We start from the raw sequence: 22745 nt of genomic DNA, 5'->3' as shown, positions 1-22745 counted from the left end.
GGTGGATTTTCAGAGCAAAGAGGAGCTTCTTGAAGCAGTCACACATCCTAACTTTACCATTTTTCCAGCTTGGTAGGCAGCCACCCCACCAACCACCCAGTCAGTGGGAAAAAGGATTATCAGTCTGAGATAATCAATGTCTTTTTACCAAAAATTAATGACATTTTACACAGGCAGCTCCAATAAGGAGAGTCATCCTCTTAGGACAGATCTCCCAGCTCTGCCCTGGGCTGCAGTAGGGGCTGACTCTGCTGGTCATGCCTTTTCTTTGGTTTTAGTATTAAGAGTTAGATAAAGAGTTTTTATTTTGGTATTTAACAAGGATTTTTATGGTGTAATAATTCGTTAAGGTGGAATATGCTGAAATGTATATAAATCATAGATGGCATATACAATTGTATAGATTTTGTAAATTAGCATATTTAACAAAGATATTTTAATGAGAGGCTTAAATGAATAGCATGACATTTTTCTATTTTAAACTAATTTTTTTAGATAGGCCTAATTTTAGTTTATATGACATATTTTAGAGGGGGCTTTGGTTTTTTAAGACAATGTAAAGTTTTTTGGTTTTAAAATGTGAGTTTTTTAGGATGCTTGGTTTTTTTGGCTTAGTAGATTATTAGGATTATGTTATGATATTAGCTTTGAAGAATTACAAGTATGTATTTTAAGGGTATAAAGAATATATAAAAGGTAGACAGAAAAAAGAAAAGGCAACAAAAATCATCATGGCATCACTGGAGACAGAATCCCATGGCCTACTGGGGGCTTTGGGCTGGGCTTATTGTTTAGTCTGAGCTGAGATTCCCCAGGAATGCCAGGCTGGATGTGCCACCAGATGTGGAGGGCACGTGGCACCATGCCCCCATCATGGGGCTGTGCTCCAGGGCTGGAAAAAGTCTTGGGAAAACCAGAGATGGCAGGAGGGTGGATGCACATCAGCCCTGTCCCTTCACAGGCTGGATGCTCACCAGGTGGGGATCAAGAGGATGGGGACAGAATTTTCAGTGTCAGGATGAGGAGCAGTGACCATAAACAGAACCACAAGAAGTTCTACCTCAACAGGGGAAGAATTTCTTTACTTTATGGGTAGCAGAGCTTTGGAACACCTGCACAGGGAGAACAAGGAGTCTCCCTCTCTGGGGACATTCCAGACCCACCTGGATGTGTTCCTGTGTCTCCTGATCCAGGTGACCCTGCCTTGGCAACAAGAATGATCTCCAGATGCCCAGGGAGAGCAAGGAGTCTCCCTCTCTGGGGAGAACATTCACCAGATGGGGGCCAGAGGATGGGGACAGAATTTTCAGTGGGAGGATGAAGAGTGATGGCCATAAATGGAACGACAAGAAGTTCCACCTTAATGGGAGGAAGAATTTCTTTACTTTATGGATGGCAGAGCTCTAGAACTGCTGTCCAGGGAAAACAAGGAGTCTCCCTCTCTGGGGAGGACACTCACCTGGTGGGAGTTAAGAGGATGGGGACAGAATTTTCAGTGTCAGGATGAGGAGCAGTGGCCATAAACAGAAACACAAGAAGTTCCACCTCAACTGGGGAAGAATTTCTTTACTTTATGGATGGCAGAGCTCTGGAACTGCTGCACAGGAGCGGAGAACAAGGAGTCTCCCTCTCTGGGGAGAACATTCACCAGGTGGGGGCCAGAGGATGGGGACAGAATTTTCAGTGAGAGGATGAAGAGTGATGGCCATAAATGGAACGACAAGAAGTTCCACCTCAACAGGAGAAGAATTTCTTTACTTTGTGGGTGGCAGAGCTCTGGATCAGCTGCACAGGGACATTCCAACCCCACCTGGATGTGTTCCTGAATCTCCTCATCCAGGTGACCCTGCCTTGGCAACAAGAATGGTCTCCAGACATGTCTTCCAAGCCCAACAATTCCACAACTCAGTGATTCTGTGGAGCTGCCTAAATGCTCTAATTAAATCCACCAGTATCATACCATGATGTAGAGGTGCCTCCTACAGCTTAAAGCCTGCCAGTCTGGATCCTGGGAGCAGGATGGATCTGTTGGAATACAGAGCTCCACATGGATGAATTTTCCCTCCCCATGCCTGGGCACAGCAGCTGTCACACATCCTGATGGTACAAGGCACCTCAAAGGCTCCCCATATTCCAATCTGCTGGCTTGTATAGCACAAAGAATCTACTCCTTAGGAGACTTTACATCAAGGGGAAAAAAAAAAAAAAACACCAGCAAAGAAACTCAAGTTCACCCTGGACTCTGCAAAGTCCTCCAGTGTGTCAGACGTTCTGAACCTGGAGAGTACAGAGGCTCTTTGATGAAAATTCAGGCAGTTACATGCAAAGAAAAATGGTATTTCCCAAAAGAGCCAGCACAAAAGATGTATTAAGTGATAATTTCATTCTCAAATGGTTTTCAAGCAACAACTGGTAGCACTTAAATCAACATTTTGCACATGATTAAATCCTAAGGACAACTAATTATTTCTGGCATTTCTTTCAAACTTCTCTATCAGCCAAGCTGATGTTGGAAAGCTTCTGCTGTGCTTTCACTGCAGTTAACTTTCAAAATACTTCTTCAATGAAATCATCACGCTGCTCATGGCAAGAGAAATTTATCTGTGGCCTGAATAAGACTCTGTGTTCCCTTTCAGCCTGCCTGAAAAAGATGGATTACCTGCAGTAAATGTCATTATTCCAAGGTACCTTTGTGTAGTGCCACCCATGGGCACGGCAAAGCCCCGTGGGTGAGCATATTCCAAGCCACTGGGAAATCCATGGATTCATAAATGTTGTTCAGGCAGTACCCAGAGCCTCATGAGAGCATTTCCACAGAGTGAATTTCTCCCTGAATGCATGACATGAATTGCACTCATTGTGGCAGAATTTGATGGAATACATAAAGAACAATAAACAGCAAAGTGCCAGTGTGGCATATGCAACAGCCAGATTTATACTGCAGAGTGAATCTTTTTGGCCTGACACAGGAGCAATAAATAGCAGGAAACAGGATTGTTACATTCAGGTGAAAGATTGACTGTAGTGTAGCACAAAAGGTCTCATTAGATTTATGCACCTAGAAGGAACAGAATTAATGTACTTAGAGAAACTCAATTTGATACCACCTGTATTATATATGCAACAACAGCCAGGTAAATGATAGCTTTAATTTAAACTTTTCTTGCTTTATTTAATTTAAGGTAAGGCCCCAGACTGTATTTTGTGGTGCTGGGCTGCAGGGTTTATCTTGAAAAATACTGTTATTGTTAAAGAAAAGTGGGTAGCTAATCCCTGTGCAGCACACTGAAAATAACCCTTAATTTCATTCTAATGGCATTTCTCCGGTAGTCATAGGAATGCCAGCTCTGAGACTGTTAAATTTGGAATTTAATGTAGGGCAATCACAGCCAAAATATGTCTGGGGAAAGTCCTAGCAGAGAGGGTACATTCCTTCTCTGTGTGGGTGCTTAATTGGGGGTGTCTGAGGAGTTCAATGTGCTCCCAAAATTTTATACCCCCCTCCAAAGCACAGAATATATGGCCAGGAAGCTCTGGACAGCAAAAAATTGCAATGTTAACTTCTCCCTGGCCACCACTTCGTGGGATCTCATTCCCTGCTTTGCATCCAGAATTATTCAGATCCAAATGTTCACATGAGAGGACAGAGATGCCCTGGAGATCCTCAGGGCAGCACTTGCACAGCTCTGAGATGTGGGGTTTTATTTTAGACTCCTCTGGGACAACTCAGATTTTAAAATGGGTCTAAACAGAGCAGGTACAGTTGTAATAAAAAATGAAATGCAGCTCCAAGCACTCCAGGAATTGCTTGTGGAAATATTGAACTGACAAAGCATTTTAAGAAGTGAGGAAATATTATAATTTAATATTATCATTTAAGGAAATAGTTTTATGGATGGCAAAAGAAGAGAGTAGGGAAGGCTTCTGCAGAAAAGAAATGCAAATTAACTCACAGAAAGGCAGGGTAGCACAATCTGATTCACACTTTGTTCTCCCTAAAACTGGCAGGAAAACCACATTTCAATTCCCAGAGTGTAATAACACGACATATCACACACATGTATGTGAGATGCAGAAATGCCACAACTTATTTATTTTTGTTGATTGGCAGTGTTAGCTCTCCATTAAAAGTGTAGTATCAAGATCTATTTTTTCAGGCCTGAGTTAGGCCCTATAAAATAAAACTTCTCTGATGAAATAAACAGCGGTTTTCAATGACAATAATTTAAAAATATTGTTTTTGTGTATAGTATGAGCATGCAATATTTTTTTGCTTTTCTGCTAATTTTTTTTTTTTTTGGTAGCTTTTAAGTGATTTTTTTTCTTTTCCTTTGGTAGATTTTAAGCGATTTTTTCTTTTTTAACTTTTTCTTTTCTTTTTCTTTTCTTTTTTTTTTTTCTTTTTTCTTTTTCAGCAAGTCATGCCTTAGGAAATGTATTGAAGTATGAATTTTCCTTGCTGTCTCCATTTAGGAACTCTGCACTGATCTTTCAAGAGGGAAGGCTGTAAAAAAAGTCAAGATTATTAAACAAGCACTTCCCACTGTGCCAGGCTGCTCCAACCCCAGTGTCCAACCTGGCCTTGGGCACTGCCAGGGATCCAGGGATGGAATTCCATCCCAGCCCTGCCCACCCTGCCAGGGAACAATTCCTCATTGCCAAGATCCCATCCACTTTGAAGCCATTCCCTGTGTCCTGTCCCTCCAGTTCCTGATGAAGGGTCCCTCCCCACAAGCACAAGCATTTCATGAGGACAGTGCAGACAGCCCTGAAGGAAATGCAGGCACCTGTATCCACAAAGAGGAATTTTGGCAGCTGAAATCTCAGCCACCGCCCATGCAGGGAGCCACAGCATCACCCTGAGTGCTTCAGTGCATGCACATGCTAATAGAAAACAGCAAAAAGAAGGAGAAAATACAGAATCATGGAATGTCCTGAGTTGGAAGGGACCCACAGGGATCATCCAGTGCCACCCCTGCCCTGCCCAGACCCCCCAAAATCCCACCCTGGGCATCCCTGGCAGTGCTGACCAGAGGAGCTGTGGCAGCCTCGGGGCCGTGCCCATTCCCTGGGCAGCCTGGGCAGTGCCAGCACCCTCTGGACAAGAACCTTGCCCTAAAATCCAACCTAAACCTCTCAGCAACAATTAACTCTGATTATCTACTCCAGTGCACTTTATGGAGTTTACACTGAGGGAAACTGTGATCAGTTCTCTTACAGAAATGCTAGCACAAATACCTCAGAGGCACTTTTAGGAAGCAGGTAAGACTGATTTTGAATCAAACACCATTTGTGATTATACCTGTGCATTTGCTTAGCACAAAAAACAAAATTAAAAAGACACTGGAATAGATTAAAGACACCTGAACTTCTGAATAAGCAACCTTACAAGAAAACTTCCTCTAATTCTTGGTAACTTCAGCTCACCATTTATTTCTACGTATCTCAAATCTTTGACTGCTCACTGGAAATCCTGCTTTGACTTCAGCCCAATTCCCACCCTCACCACAGAACAGGAGAGGTGTGATAAGCTGGCAGACCACTTTGCCCTGCCCGTGGTGCTCATCACACCAGCACAGCAAGTGTGAACAGCAACCACAGAGCCCCAGGGCTGCGGTTTTCCTCAACAACTGACCCTGGGAGACGAGATTAAAACACAGCACAGGTGTTTGTGACAGCAAGATGTGAAGCACAGGCTCCACTGGTACATCACCAACAATTGTCAGCAACTGACTCCTCTGGACCTTTGCCCTCCAGCAACACCAAAGGAAAACTGTTTTGACAGTCAGGGATTTTAAACAGGAAAGCACTTGTTTGGATAGCTTCCTTAAAAAAAATACAAATCTTCATTGTGTTTCTTCAGATGTCCCACAGGGTGCTCCTAAGCTTGGGAAAGGCACCAGTCAATATCCAAAAATCCACTTTAATACCTTTGCAGACTAATTGACACAAGTCTTCTTTATAGTGACATTCCCCAAAAAATGTCCTGAGACAACAGTCAATAGATAGACACTCTGTGGCTACTGCCTGTTGAGTTATTTATTTTTCTGTTCCTTTCTACTCCCCTGCCTGCCTCCATATTGATGTTTTTTCAGCATGAGTTCTTAAATCCAGCTCCACTTTTTGGCATTATGTTTACAGTGACTACAAAAGGAAAGATCAATAGTTCACTCCCTCTGCCATTACAAGACTTTACTGCCAGTGTTTCCCTGTTTGGTTATTTTTGGAGCAAAGACAACTGCCCAAATTGCTGGATTTGACAGCTTCCATGGAGTGTTAGATCACACACACCACACCCTTTGATGGATCAATGGTGCTGCTCCAGGCTACAGCAAATCCCCATTTTATTAACTTTAACATGTGCTCTTTCACCTGGTGTGCAAAGCAAATTCACATCCAAAAATGATCAGCAGTCAGAGGAAAGGCATTGCACAAGCTCAGGAGAAGTCTGTGTCAATAGCACCATTTCAGACCCTCTGTAACACATGACCATGGATTGCAGGTCAAGGTAGGGCAACCTGGAGACTTCTAGGATAGCAGCAGTGGCCAGGTGGGATAATGAGGCACCTGAAATGGTGCTAAATACACAGGTTGAGACAACTGAGCCACACTCATCACAAAAATCCCCATTCTTGAGCCACCCCCAGCCTCCTTACCTTGACCCGTTCACCTGGTTGGGGTTACACTCCATCTTGATGGTGACTCTGGCCGGGGGCTGTGACAACCAGTCCTGCTGGGGGACACGTGGGCTCATCTTGGAGGTCTGCCCATATTCACTGGAGGAGGAGGCTGTCATCTCTGTCTTGGTGAGGTGGGGTGATCCGTAGGCACACTCGAACAGGGACTGGTCTTCGCTCACCACCGATAACGCTTCCTGCAAACAAGAGACAGGTCAGGGCAAACAGCACAGGGCTCCCCAGGGAAAAAGGGATTGTCCATCTCACAGGGAGGGGAACAGTCTCATGCATCAAGGAAAAATTAGGTTGGATAGCAGGGAAAAGGTGTTTTACAGAAAGGGTGAGAAAGTTCTGGAATGGGAGGTGGTGGAGTCCCCATCCCTGGGTGTGTTTAACAAAGCCTGGATGTGGCACTGGGGGCCAGGGTTCAGTTGAGCTGCTGGGGCTGGGCTGGACTCGATGGTCTTGAAGATCTCTTTGAATTCTGTGAATTCTGGGAATTGCTCTGCACAACTCCCTGAAGGAGGGGCACTGAGGGGGGTTGGGCTCTGCTGTTGTGTCCCAAGGGAAAGGAGGAGAGGAAATGGCCTCAAATTTGGGAAGGACCTTGGGACACTGAGCACATCCAGAGGGGCCAACGAGGCTGGAGAGGGGCTGGGAACACAAACCCTGTGAGGAAGCCCTGAGGGAGCTGGGGGTGCTCAGCCTGGAGAAAAGGAGACTCAGGGCTGCCCCCATCACTCTGCACAGCTCCTGAAAGGTGCCTGTGCTCACCTGGGGCTGGGCTCTTGCTCCAGCAGCACTGACACACCCAGAGCACACAGCCTCGAGCTGCACCAGGGGAAATACAGGTTGGAGAGCAGGGAAAAGGTTTCTCCAGCCAGGGTGAGAAAGTTCTGGAATGGCTGCCCGGGGAGGTGGTGGAGTCCCCATGCCTGGGTGTGTTTAACAAAGCCTGGATGTGGCACTGGGGGCCAGGGTTCAGTTGGGGCTGGGCTGGACTCGATGGCCTTGAAGGTCTCTTCCAACCTGGCTATTCTGTTCTGTTCTATTAGCTTTTAGGCACATCACTGTTGTCACTGAAGGTGAGGACCCATGGGGACAGATGTTGTCAGCAAATGACAGGACAGCTGCAACAGTTGTGCAGCAGAGGATGGCATGGAATGGTACAAATAATAGTGTGGTTTATATCCCTACAAAAGATGCTTGGAATATTGCATGATCATGCCTGAGGGTGTTAGTTACCTACAGTGACCAGAAATAACAATTCTCTATGAGAAAGGGAAAAGATAATACAAAGGATAATGCAAAAGAAAAAGAAAACAAAGCTTGGATAGCAATGTTTCTTTCATATTTTATTCTGTTTTTCACTCTAAGTTTCATAGGAAAATTCACTGGATTAGAAGTTCTCTCCCTGACATTAGAGGTTTGCCACCTGGTCATAGTGGCAAACAAAGTCCTGCTGTGGGCTCTAGGCCTGCTGCAAACCCCACCAAACCCCCAACAAAAAAAAATTCCACTTACTTTGATGTGGTTTGGATAAGATTTAAGTCCTTTTTAAAAATAGATGGACTTGATGGGGGAACTCTCCCTGGGGAGACCCTCCCAGAGCAGCTGAGCAGAAACACAACCACACACCACCAAACCTTGGTTACAGAGGAGAGGGCAGGGTGGGCAGCACAGCCCAGGTCTGTGGGGTCTCAGTAGAGCTAGAGAAGGCGAGATCTGCTGAATGAAGCAAAAATTGCAGCCCCTGAGAGCAGCAACCAAAAACCAGGCCCTGCTGAGCCCCTGGGATCCTCCTTTCCTTCCTCAGGGACCCAGCCAAGTCCTTTCTGGACCAGGAGCCAAGAGATGTGGGCACAACCTCTAACACAGGGACATGATGCCCACCAGCCACTTTCTTCCCTCTGATGGCAACTCTTCCTGGTGGAAATTCCACTCTGGAGCAGTGGAAGGGCTTCCCATCCTCTTCATGGCAGCATGGGGGTTATGGTTGAGGGCACCAGGGCCCATCAGGTGCCATCACATCGGTCTGGAGGTCAGACAGAAACTAGAGGGAGGGACAGTGACCCTCTATCCCCACTGCCAAGCATTCCTGCTGGCACCAATTCCTTCCCTGAGCTATCTGAAGCTGAGTCTTGTGAGTGAGGCAGAGCCTGTAGCCACCACATCCACCAAGAAGTGTGGGAAGGGCTGAAACTCCTGAAGGGACACATCCCACCTGAGATGAGGCTCCCCAGGCACGAGAGCAGCTCTAGGCTGCCACACTGTCCTCCAGCAGGGCACAGGCTCAGGGGCACCCTCCAAAAGCAGAATTCTGAGGAAATCCAGCTTCTCCAGGGGTCACTTTGGGGGGACAAGGTGCATAAGGGTGCAAATTCAAGAAATGGAAGAGGCTGCCCAGGGAGGTGCTGGATGGAGGTGTCCAAGGAGTGCCTGGATGTGGCACTCAGTGACAAGGTGGGCATTGGGCATAGCTTGAGCTCGATGGGCTGGGAGGGCTTTTCCAGCCTCAGGGACTCTGTGAAAGGACAGTGGCCCACTGTGTGACTCTATCTTGCCATCAATGGAGCAGGGGTGCAGCCCAGCATTTCCTCCCTGGATTGTGGGGACAGTCCCCACTGTGTGACTCCATCCTGCCATAGAATAGAGCAGGGGTGCAGCCCAGCACCTCCTCCTTGGATTGTGGGGACAATTCCCACTGTGTGCAAGGAATGGAGCAGGGGTGCAGCCCAGCACATCCTCCTTGGATTGTGGGGACAATCCCCACTGTGTGACTCCATCCTGGCCTGGAATGGAGCAGGGCTGCAGCCCAGCACCTCCTCCCTGGATTTTGGGGACAATTCCCAGCCCTGGGCCAGCGAGGAGGCTCCGTGTGGGCCCAGGGGCTGATGGAAGCTGACGGGGAGGCTGGGCCAGCTGGCCATGGCTGCGAGTTTGGGGGCCAAGGATCAAGGAATGAGGGGAATCCTGAGCCAGACTCAGGGCAGGGAGCTCTGTGAAGCAGTGTGGGTGGGCTGTGCTCCTGCCAGATCTGCTGCTGACAGCCAGAAACGTGGTCCTGTCAGCAGAGGAGAAGGGAGAGAGAAAGGGATGGGAGTTCCCCAGCTCTGGGAAGGTGAGTGTTTTTCTGCAGGCTCCCACCCTCCCTGGCTGCTGAACAGGGCTCTGCTGAGTCCAGCAGTCACATGCTGCCCTAAAAATCAGTGTTTGATCATTTGAAAACCCATGGTGTGACCCTTGCAGATGTTCTATGCAGGGGGAATAGATGGACTTCATCCTGGTGAGTTTCTACTCTGTGATTCTACATTTCCTCCTTTTTATCCATCTTGTTTGTGAGGCCTTGGGGTGCACTCTGCTAATATTCATAGCTGCAAAGGTGAGGACATCACTTCCAGCCTCTTACTGCCTGTGAAAACTGAGATCACCCCTTAATCCCAGGGCTTGGGGAGGGGGATCTCAGGCCCTTCAAGCTCCCTGAGACTCATGATTGAATTACTAACACTGAGTTCAGGCAGTGATCTGCACCCTTTTACTGCTGATTTTCAGATGTCACCTGGGTGCAAAGATCACCACTAGGCTGCCCCAGTGACTTCTCAGTTACCATCCTTCCTTCTCTCGCACCAAAATACAACCAGCTACCTCTGCCTCTTTGGTTCTGTGAGACAAAAAGGATGCCAGGATACACCTCCCCTTTTTGTCATGCCAGAAATGTTGCTGTTGGTGGTCTGAAGCTTTTCTAAAGAGCCTTTTCTGAGCAAACCTGCAGACCAAGGAGGTGTGGGGGGAGATGGCCACTGGTCCCTTGCTCCTCAAGGATTCTTCCCTGGCTCTACTGAGAAACCTCAGGGAACTTGATGTGCTTGGATAATGAAGTAGCAGGGATGATGTAACAAGAACTAAAGAAAGATGTTACACTGGAAGGAAAATAAAGAGCTCTTTCTCAGCAGCCCACGGAGATTTTTTCATGAAATAACTCCCCAAAATTAAATATATGTGTGCACAAACACAACTTGGCCAGATGATCACAGTGCATCCCATGCTTGATACTACTGAATGCACAGTTCTCTCTTTTCTGCCCCAATCCATGAGACAAAAAACACCAACCAAAATGTTGATTTTGAAAGAGTTAGCTCCAGTAAATACACTAAAGGGTGAATTATACAGGAGAAAGCTGATACAGATTGCAAATAAAACATTATTTAACTCTATTTACTATTGTAAATAGTGGAATATTGTATTTAGTACTGTAAATAGTATAAAGAGTATACTACTGTTAGAGTATTGTATTTACTACTATAACTGTTCACTCATTTACTACTATAAATGTTCACTCAGGCATCAAGCCTGTTTTGGAATGGAGAAATAAATCCATAATGGATTTATTTCTCATACTTCCCCACACAAGTGACACAAAGCAAATTTTTCTGGCTCCTATTAAAAATGACTCCACCTAATGTAAGTTAATTTATGGATATTTAGGGTAAGTATAAATGTAAAGAACAACAAGAAAAAAAGGGTTTTCTATTTATTGGCATTACTAATGACAACAAACACTGCTTGTGCTATGGGTGTCCATTATGTTGCCTGAAGAGGGAACACGCAAACATTCAAACTTCCTGATAAGCATTGTAAATGCTGGAAATACAAACCAAATTACCTAGGGCTGTGTGGAAATCTACAGCTATGGACACAAAACAAGACAAACATAAATGAGCCCAAGAGACAGATTTAAACTTCACATTTGAGAGGAAAACTCCTGGAGAAAGCAAGCTGAGCCTGAGTTTAGCTGTGGTTTATTAGACTGAGTTTAGCTGTGGTTTATTAGCACTGATCTGTATCCATCCTGCTGGTTAGCAGTTAGTGCTCACTGTCAGGTCTGGGAAGGCTCTGCAGGAACCACTGAGCTCCTGCCAGCTTTGTGTGCTGTGGGTCAGGCTCTGTGTGGAGGTTCATTAATGTGCACCCCACAACATCCTCTGACATTCACCCTCCCTGGTCTTGGTGGCCTGTCTGGAAGGACAGCAGGACAGGGATCTCCCCTCCCTGGGTGACAAAAGCTGCCCTGGCCATCAAAGCCTGTGCAAGACATGAGGAGTCAGCACAACTAAAGGATGTGGACCATGCTGGAATCAGCCTCAGGTCTTCTTCAGCCTCTTCTTCCTCTCAATGATCTTTAATCAGTGAATCAAAGAATGGCTTGGGTAGGAAGGGAACTAAAAGATCACTTCATTCCACCTCCCTGGGACACCTTCCACTGTGCCAGGCTGCTCCAAGCCCTAGTGTCCAACCTGGCCTTGGGCACTGCCAGGGGTCCAGGGATGGAATTCCATCCCAGCCCCTGCCCACCCTGCCAGGAAACAATTCCTCATTCCCAAGATCACATTCCCTGGGTCCTGTCCCTCCATCCCTTGTCCTCAGTCCCTCTCCTGCTCTCCTGGAGCCCCTTTAGGCCATGGAAGGGCTCTGAGCTCTTCCTGGAGCTTCTCCTCTCCAGGTGAGCACCCCCAGCTCTCCCAGCCTGGCTCCAGCAGGGTTCCAGCCCTGGGATCAACTTAAACCGCTTAAAAGGAGAGGATTTCTGGCCCAGGCTATTCTGAATCCACTGACCCTACAAGACCCAGGGATGCTGATCCAACCAGTCAGAACCAGCTCTGACTCTCATCCTGGGGAAAAGCAGCCAGCAATAGGAAGCATTTCTCAGTTCTACAGGAATTTCTGATGATGGGCATGGCTTGGTGTCCCCAAAGTGTGAGCTGTGAAAGGAAGGCTCCACCAGTAAGCTGCTGTCCTGGAACAGCTGATGGAAAGCAGTGTGGGTTATTTCTCTCCTAAATACAGGGACTTCAAAATCTGTTTTGCGTTATAATTGCAAATGCAAGCTCCTGGACCAAATCTAATAGAAAAATTGTCAGAACTCACCATCATGAAAAAAATAGTGGCATGGTCTGGCCACGTAGAAATGTAAACAAAGCTATTAATACTGACAATGTTTGGCAAGGTTTTATTACATATGGATGCCAGTTCTATTCCTAGTAAATGCTTTTCATTACTCATTTACATGTTAATCTCTTTTTCTCATCCATATTAATGCTGTCTCTGGAGCAGTTTGGCAACATCAGGCCATAAGTGGGATTAAGAAATGTAAACACTAATAATTATTACAAAATAGATGCCTTACAGGCTTCTTTCAGTTTTGCAAAGGTTTGTAACTTTTTGACAACAATTTTAGCAGTGAATGGGTCATCTTCCTGAATTTCACACGATGCAGCATATTCTCCTGACATCTCAGAAATTAAGTCTTTAATTTCTAGTAATTAATGTCTGGAGTAAAGGGATATGAAGAAAAGAACACATGGACCTTAAAGGAGAAGGTGGGAGGGATCTTTCATGCAGATCATGTGAAGCAGAGCTGCTGGTATTTGAGGTCAATATTGAACATGAATATTCTTTATTTCATCTTCCTTTCTCCACATATTTCCTCTCATGACATCACAGGAAAAAAAAAAAAAAAACAACCACAAAATCTAAACAAACCCATGTTCCTTCATCATATTCTTTTTATATTTTAATTGCTTATACTATGCCAAACCTGGCTTCTCCCTTGGACTTTCTGTACTAATGATAAAAGAACAAAATGATTTCTCTATTTGGTTTTGATTTACACTTCACTGATAAGTTTAAAAAAAGAAAAAAGAATAACAGACTGACAAATCTGTAGAACAATAGGTGCAGCAACGCCTTTAAAGTAGGCATAAAGTCATTAGGACAAAGGTGTTTACTTAATCAAATGCAAGATTACTTGGCCTAGAAACATGAAGTTACAGGAAATGTGATTGAAGTAGTTCCCATCATGAGAAGCACATGCAAGCTGCCCCTCCTTTAAATGCAATGTCAGGAACTAAGGACAAAGACTTTTTTTTTCTCTAAAGTTTGGTCAAACTCAAGAAATGCTACACAAGACAATAAGGTGTGTGGTTGTGCAGCAGAATTTGCTTGGGATGAGGGATATTGGGGAATAAACACAGCAGCAGGATTTTAAAGTACTTTGGAGGCCACTCTAACCCAGGCATTTGAATGGGTTTTAAACTGCGACCTGTTTGGTTTGTTTGTTTTTTTATTCATGAGCAATGGTTTTAAACTGCAGGAGGGCAGGTGTGTATTATATTTTAGGGAGAAATCCTTGGCTAGGAGGGTGGCAACCTGGGACAGGCTGCCCAGATAAATTGTGGATTCTCCATCCCTGAAGTGTCCAAGGTTGGATGGGGTTGGGCAAGAACTGCACCAAAGGAGGAGGATGAATGAGGGGACACAAACACAGCAAAACCCCTCATTGTACATTGAGATGCTAGAGAAATAAAATGCATTTTTTGCTTCTTCAGACAGCATTCCCGGACTCCCAAAAGGACCTGTTACCCTTGGCTTACAACAACACTGCGATAAAGAACTTTTAATTAACTTTGCCATATGCATTGCATTTATACAATCTATTTTTTGACACCAGTTTTACAGTATTTCTCCTCATCAATGTAAACACATTTTGCTTTTCTAATCTGATTTCATGATAATACATAGATAAGCACAAGCTTTGTCCTCCCCACAGCCACAATCCATTCAGACACGGGCTGTTTCTTATCACTTCTCAGATGTCTACAGTTGGGCAGAAAAAACCTCTCTGTTCTAAAAAGAATTCTGACATACTGCAACTTATTTTCATTCTAAATTGGACCAAAAGCTGTTAAACAAAAACTTTCACCAAACCGTTTATTATGAGGATTAATTGTAACACACCAGCGTGTGTTTTGCAGATGTTGAAACTTTGTAATAAACAGTCACATTTGGAGAGGACCTGCATTTTCTGAGGGAAGATTGCTCTCATCAAGGCCGTGCAATTAGCTCCTTAAGTGTTTCCATGCTTTAGTGCTCTTGGTATCCCCTTGTATACCTGGTAACACTGGTTATTGAAGGTTTGTAAATTGAATCACAAACTGTTTGTAATTTGAATTAAAAATTGAATTACAAACTGTTACTGAAAGAAAGGACAGGTGAGAGTGTGGGGGAGAGTACACAGGGCACAAGATTTGAGCAAGTCACTCTTCTTTCTTGCTGCTCTCCTACCCTATCCTCCCTCAGACTGCATCTTCTGATGCTCTAGGAAGCTGCTCATCTGGAGTGAGAGCCTAATTTCAAACAGGAATGCCATTTCCAGGCTGGAGCAGAGAGCACAGGGAGGCTGGATACCAGAACCTCCCTGAGCAGTGGGAACTCATCCAGTGTGAGACTCTGCTCACGTCTGCAGCAGGCACCACTGCACGAGGAAACAAGCTGGGCTTGAACTGCTTCAAGAGCCAAAATTTGCAGCCCTGCTCCAAAGCCAAGCCTTTGAGCCTTGGATTCATTGCATCCAGCAGCAATCGGGTGAAACAAAAGGCAAATGATTGATGTTTTAGCCTTGCTGTAGCTTATTAATCATGATGCTTGTACAAGCCTCCCCTGACCGTTTGCAGAAGGAGGACATTCAATATGGTGTGGGGAACATACTGGAAAAGGTTACTGCTTAAAATGCAGTCACCTGAGTCAGGAATTGCAAGGCACATCTGGAATATGTTTTCCTTCTAAATCTCCGAGTCTTGGATTCATTAGATCAGACAAAAACCCCACATATTATATTCATGAGGAGAGTTCAGGAACAACAAAAAGCCTTGGCAAGTACAAGATAGGAAAGACAGATGTTGTCCTCACCTCCACCCATGAGAATGTGATTGCCAGCTCAGCCAACATCCTCCAGCTCCTTTCAGGGAGCACTTGGAGACTCCGCGTTAATCCAAACACAGGCCTGGTGCTGCCACTTATCAGCTCTCCTCACCTCTTGCTGAGAAAAATACAAGGATGTTTGGAGGCCCACTTGAAAATAGGAATAATCAAGCATCCATCAAAGTGAAGTTATGGAATTGCAGGCTAGATTAATTTCTGGGAAACGGCAGCAGATGTTTGAGGCCTGATCCTGCAGCCCTCTTTGCGTAACTCTGACTTCACCGCTAACGTGGGCAGAGGCCTCGTGGCTAAGCCCAAAGGCTCAATATTTTGTGTCTTAATGAACAAATTCTGAAATATTATAAATTCAAATGCAGACCCTGGTGCCTTATCACAATTTCTAATAAACTGTCATTCCTGAAATGTCAGCAAAACATAAGGTAATATTTGCAGCATGAGCCATTCAACTCCATGTCTGCAAGTGCTTCAGAAAATAAAAAATCACCATTTTGTTATTGCAGATGGTGAAACTTTGATAAAAATTACTAAAAATCAGTGTTAGAAAACATATCTCCCTCATGCCAAGCTGTATGCTGTGTTTAGGACTACCTAATTCACACATTAAAATTACCACACTGAGTAGAGCCCTTTCCAGAGCAGGCACGAGCAGCTGCTTTAAAGAGTTGCCATTTCACAATCAATTATTTCATCTGCAGTTTTTATCTGTCAGCAATGTGCAAATAAATAGCTTAACACTAAGTCAATATTTAATATATAGAAGTAGAAAACTCTTTTATAGATTCCACAGAGATGAAAACTTCCACCCTGCACCTAAGAGGGCTTCAAGTTGCTTGGAAGCAGCTCTGCCCATTCACAATAACCAGAGAAAGGCAGCAGGCTCCTGAGTGAAAGTGGACCTCAAAAATCTCCTCCGGCACAAACAAAGTGCTGGAAAAGTATTTAAAACACTGAGGCAACACCAGGTTTTATCAGCTGCACCATGAGCTGAAGAGGGTGCAGGGTTGCAACAGCACAATGATCAGAATAAGTATTCCTGAATGATTATGTCAACCTTAAATCACCAGGGCTGGAAACAATACAAATATATCCTGCAGATTGTATATTGCATACAATATATTGCATTTTTAAAGAAACTGGAGCTTTGTATGCTTATTTTAGCACTTCCATCCATGGAAAGACTCGAGCAGTGAAGTTTGAATGACTTTTCTTCCAGTCAATACAATAGACTTTTCTTCCTTTTCATCTTGAGAGTATTGTCAATTATAAACTTTGAAAGCTGAAAGTTTTTTGCGTCTTCATTCTTGGCTGTAAATTTCTAGGCCTGCAAAAATTTCTAGAAAAGTGGGAAAACTTTGATGTAGAACCCTTTAATTTCTATCTCAGCCCAAGACTAGCCTGTTGCTGCTACTTTGCTTTTCAGATATCAATCTGAAGGAGCAGCCAATATTCTATTTTGTTAAAAAGTACAAACATCTTGAGTGTTTTTTCAGCAACCTTTCCAGCAAAAATTTGTTTTGCAAAGCTGATTGCAGGTTTGTAAAGTGGCCCAGAGCCCAACAGGAAGGGAACTGAGGGTGCACACACCTGCTAGGAGCTAACAGATCAAAATGATACCGGGAAATAACCTTGGGAGAGAGTCTTGGGACCAACCAGGGCCCAAAACAAGGCACTGACCCCATTCTAAACCATCAGTCTTACCCATATTTTATTCCTCTTAAAATCCTTTACATCTTGGCCAGCCCCAGCAGTTCAGGTGGGCTTTCTTCAAGAATTATAGAGTGTTAATCAGTTATTCTCTGTCTAGAATTAAAGCTTTTCCTTATACACAGTAACTACCCTCAATAAAGTTTGGAAACTTTACTGAGAAAAATTTTCACATTATTTTTTAGCCTTATTCAAAAGACCTGCCCAGTGTTATGGTAACATTTGAAACTCTTTTCTATCTAAGGAAAATTACAAGGTTGTATACTACATTTATAATTTATTCTGCTACGTTTAATATTTGTCCACTTTGGTGGGTTGATAAATAGATAAATTTTATCTATAATAAAATTTATTATATAAATAATATAGAATAAATATCTTATTTATAACCATAGATAAATTTTATATATATATAATTACCTATTCCTATTTTATATATGTAAAAAACCCAAACCAACATATATAATGTATGTAATATAACTATAATATAAAATACACATATACGTGTATGTATATATAAAGGTAATATATATATATATATGTAAGATATATAGGTAAGATATATATTACATATATATTTATGTGTGTATATGTCGCAGACATTTCTCCACAGAAATCCTTCCTTTCAGATTTCTGTGTCTTCTGGAAGGCAGAGGCCTCAGAAGAGAAGGTAAACAATTGTTATCAGCTGCTGTGGAATGCAATAGGATTCACATTGATTGGCTCATTTTCTATGTTTATAATTAAGGGCCAATCATCAGTGCAAGCTAGGGGACTGAGTCCCTGGACACAACTTTGTTGTGGGTTTCTTTTCTATCTATTCTTAGCTTAGCTAGCAGCTCTGCAAACCTCTCTCTATATTCTATTAGTATAACTATAATGTATTATATCATATCTTAATAAATAAGCCTTCTGATCAAGATACAAGATTCACCGTCTCTCTCTCACCAGCAGCGGCCCACACAGGACGCTGTAATATGTATATTTATTTATTTATTTATTTAATTATATACACACACTCTTAAGTATATGTACACATGAACATTTTTAGAGGATCCCACCCTCAATCTCTAAGGAAACTTTAAAGTAAAAATAACTGAGGTATTAAAATACATTTCCTTAAAGCAGAGCATGTACCAAGGATAAGCACATCAGCAAAGTGATTAAAAATGCATGGGAAGGAATGAAGAAATCTTTACAGTCACTGCACTGAGGAAACCAGAAAAAAAAATGCATCCAAAGGAGTTTCCTTTCCAGAGAAGCCTCGTTTTTTAGGAATGCCTGAGAGCATGAGGGAAATAACACTTGGATGGAGGCCACGAGCTGAGCTCCTGGTGACCCGTCACTTCCCTGCAGGGCCTGTGCGTGGTGTTTGTGCACGTGCACACGCCAGGGTGAGCGTGGCTGTGTCACCAGGGGGTCACTCATCTTCCTGCTGCAAAACCTGCCCCGACAGGGCAGTCTCAGCTTCCAACATCCCCCACCCCAAGGGAGCCACAGGAAAACAAAGCGGTGTCTGCTGGGTGGGTGAGCAAGTCCAACCAGCTGGAGAAGCTCAGAGGGTTCACAGAATTCCCAGAATCCCAGAATCCCTGCGTTGGAAGAGACCTTCAAGACCATCGAGTCCAACCCATACCCCAACACCTCAACTAAACCCTGTGTTCACCTTCACACGTGTTTAAAACTTTCACTTTGCTATTTAGAGAGCACTGACCACATTCAGCTCTTGTGAATCTCCTTGCCTGAAAGCTTCTGGAAATGCTGCTCAAGCCTTCTTTGTTTCTATGGATGCTTTTATTCACTTCCAAGTGTATTTTGTACTGAAGTAATTCTTCCCTGGGAGGGTGGGGAGGCCTTGGTACAGTTCCCCAGAGCAGCTGTGGCTGCCCCTGGATCCTGGAAGTGCCCCAGGCCAGGTTGGACATTGGGGCTGGAGCAGCCTGGGACAGTGGGAGGTGTCCTTGTCCATGGCAGAGGGGTGGGAAAAAGATTATTTGTAAGGTCCCTTCTAACCCAAACCATTCCATGATTCTATAATTCTGTATATTTTACTGACTTCTCCACATCAGACAACTGGAATTAAACCAAAATTTACATTACTTTTTAAAAATTTACTCTGTTAACAGTGCTCTCCGTCTTTGCACAGCACTGGAGCAGAAAATCTTTTGTTTACGTTTTTCTGCCTTCCTTTTCCTCAGACACCTTTTACTCTGGAGCTCCCATGTATACACTGGATAATTACATATGTAGTATTGCATGCCTCTCGTGGTATTCTCCATTTCAGGAGCATATGGAATATTGCTCAGATGGGTAATCCTTCTAAATTCAGAATGAACTTTCCAAATATGCCCACTGTGTATGTAAAATATGACTTCCTGTCACGATAACCTTTGCAGTGCATAGCCCAGCATACCTTCCTATAATTGTTTATAATGAATATCTTGATTCATACTTCTGCACACATTATTTTAGTCATCTGCCACAAAACATGACTAATGAAATTAAGGCAGGGTTGAATGTCACAGCATTAAGTCATTTCTTTGGGTGCAAAGACAGGAGAGGGTTTAGTGAAACAGCAATAAAGTTAAGTGCCTACTTTTCTTTGAGGATATTAAATTTACTCTGCTGAACCAGTATAAAGTAAGGATATTGTTGTTTTAGCTCACAGATTAGATAAAATCATTCCAAGAGACTGATTTTTTTTTATATATTGCACTTAGAGATGCAGCCAAATCAATGGATCAGAAGAAAATATTGTTTCATACCTATGGTAGACAAAGTGAACATTCTTTGTTTGTCCCCAAATAAATCAAAACAGAACCATCCCAAAAAGAAACTCTCACACACACACACACACACACACACACACACACACACACATACACCAAATTGTTTGTGACAGCATAAAAAAATCTAATCCCATTCACACCTGTGCTTTTGCTTTTAAGCTAAGTTCTTATTACTTTATTTAAGCAATGCCATTCTAAGTAAAATCTTCAAAATCACAAAATACAATTACTTCAGAAAATTTTCAACTGTTTCATTCTTTTTCCTTTTTTTTTTAGAGCTCTGCCTCACAAATTTAACCTTTATCTTCCAACTCCAACCATTTTATGATTGTAGGAGCTTGTGGCTCTCTGCTGAATCTCATATGCAGCAGAAACAGGTCGTGGCCCATTTTTAATTTTACACCTGAAGAAGAAAAGGAAAATGCACGTGGCAATGTCTTTGATGTGGTGGCAAGAAAAATCCTGCAGCTTTTCCCTGTGGCAATAATTCTTCCAAACTAGTGATTACCAAAGTTATCAGTCAAAATCCAGACCCTGCAGCTCTGATATTGACTGGTTTTTGTAAGAGCACCAATATCAACTCCAGAAAAGCAAAAAAGATCAGCTGCTGCCACTGATGGGAAAGTGAACTGAGAACATCAATGCAAATTAAGGGAATCTCCTGTCCAGAACTGTGAGATCTGCATTTACCACAGCAATAGAAACCTTTAAGAGGGTTTTTTAAGGTGGTTTTTCTCCACACCTCACTAACAAGTGTTTTATACACATTGCTACAAGAAATGAAGCTGGGTGGATGCAAAGTTTAAGATATGCTAAAAATATATTTTTTTATTTGCTTTTCTTTGGGCTGTATTGAAAAATCACCCCAACAATGTCTTTAGATACTGTAATCCAGGCCTTCCAACATCCAGGAGAGGTGGAGAGATATGCAGGCTGTTTCTCTTTTATTGTTTCCCCAAACAAACCCATTTCCTACAAGCTGTTCCCATATCTTTCGTGCCACGTCCAGCTTCCCAGAAAAACAGCAGGAAAACAAAGTGTGAACTCCAAACAAGCCATTTCCCCAGAACAATGTGCCACACCAAGGAGAGAGAGAGAGAGATAAAGGGGAGGAGGGCTGGGCGAAGAGCTGGAGGGAGGCAGAGGAGCTGCGGTGATGCTGCCAAGGGACCCAGAGAAAAAAAGGAAGGAGGAACTTTTAGAAGTCACAGAGGGGAAGAGTTGTGAGTTGTGCAACTGTAAATATGCAACAGGCAGGCTGCCAACTATTTCAAAGGATTTGAGGTTTCAAAATCGTCGAGGAGGCTTAACTGATTTGCACTCTGGGTCTGGAGCTTCCAGGAACACCTTTACATGTCTGAGAGGCAGAATCTACCCCATCCTTTTATAGACTCCTCAAGCCATACTTGGTCAGCATTTCAAGCTGAATCAGTGAGGAATGTAAACAGACACCATTTATGCTTCTCTGCAATCTAATAAAATGAAAACATGGACGAAATAAAGAGAAATGATAGATGTTGTTCAGTTAGAAGGGAAAACCAGATGAGCTTGTTCACTTAGTTCCTGGCTGACCTGAGCAATCTCCAACGCTCCTGCTGTTCAGAAGTCCAAGAAAACCTATGGGCTGAGCTCCCACAGGAATAAAACCCATTCATTGAGACACATGTGGTAAAAGAAAATGATAAATGTTACCATGACATTTTAAAATCCCGTTTCTGTATTTGAAGGAATAGAAGTAAGGAAGGAACAAATCATTCCAGCCTTTCTGGCCATGAGGATTATTCATGTAAGGAAAAAAACTAGTGTAGAATCAACACAGTTGGAATTGGGCTGGGCTGATCCCCCAACCTGGGCATCAGGAAACGGAGAATTGTGTCCCTGTGTCCCCTCAGGTGATTTCCCACGTGCAGAGCTGCCCCAGCCCTAGCCCAGCACAGGGAGGAGCTGGAGCTGGTGCAGAGAGCCCAGAAGTCACAAAGGATCCAGGGCTGGAGCCCCTCTGCTCTGGAGCCAGGCTGGGAGAGCCAGGGATGTTCAGCTGGAGAAGAAAAGGCCCCACGGAGAGCTCAGAGACTCTGCCAGTGCCTCAAGGGGATCCAGAAGAGCTGGAAAATGAAGATATGTTGTGATAGAACAAGGGTGAATGGCTTCAAACTGAAAGAGGGTAAAGTCAGGTTAGATTGGGAAGGAATTGACTCCTGGTATGGAATTCCCAGAGCAGCTGTGGCTGCCCCTGGATCCCTGGCAGTGCCCAAGGCCAGGCTGGACACTGGGGCTTGGAGCAGCCTGGGACAGTGGGAGGTGCCCCTGCCATGGCAGAGAATTGAAACTGGGTGATTATTAAGGTTCCTTCCATCCCAAACTATTCTATGAATCCATGACATCAAGAATCTGACCAGCTTTGAAATCTTTGGGTAGGGAGACACATCTTCTCTAATGAAAGAGAAAAATGGGGTTCCTTTCTTTTCTTCTGCTGATAAAAGATGCAAACACACAGATGTTGCAGTCAGTGCAGTGAAAACCCAAACACAACCATTTGTCAGAGGGGCCTGGCATGACCATGAAAGGTGCACTCTGCAGAGAGGGAGATGTGGGGCAACACTCATGTCACAATGTGCTCACTTCCTACTGTGCACTTTTACTTAAACTTGCTGTAATTCTGCAGAAAAAAAGGACATTTCCAGTGCCTCAAAAGTATTTACTAACCATGAATTTTACGCAGTGCCAAATGCAAGAAATAAATGGATTCTGCTGTCTTGGGCACAGAAATAGGGCAAAGGATTAGACAGACCTTGTC

The 22745-nt window shown here is 43.8% G+C and overlaps 1 protein-coding gene across 5 annotated transcripts in view; it reads right to left on the bottom strand.

Moving 5' to 3' along the window:
- The window catches only part of ERG (ETS transcription factor ERG), a 149081-nt gene that overhangs the window by 25823 nt on the left and 100513 nt on the right, over window positions 1-22745 (bottom strand). For 4 of the 5 annotated variants that reach the window (XM_059493843.1, XM_059493846.1, XM_059493847.1 and 1 more), the window contains one exon: window positions 6657-6874. In XM_059493843.1, the coding sequence (XP_059349826.1) occupies window positions 6657-6874 (218 nt within the window). Of the gene's footprint in view, window positions 1-6656; window positions 6875-15422; window positions 15553-22745 lie in introns of all 5 variants that reach the window. The other variant, XM_059493844.1, reaches the window with a different exon arrangement.

This window comes from Ammospiza nelsoni, chromosome 2 (genome assembly GCF_027579445.1).
Source record: "Ammospiza nelsoni isolate bAmmNel1 chromosome 2, bAmmNel1.pri, whole genome shotgun sequence".
Taxonomy (NCBI): domain Eukaryota; kingdom Metazoa; phylum Chordata; class Aves; order Passeriformes; family Passerellidae; genus Ammospiza; species Ammospiza nelsoni.
Note: the sequence above shows the minus strand (reverse complement) of the source record. Positions and strands in the feature narration are given on the sequence as shown.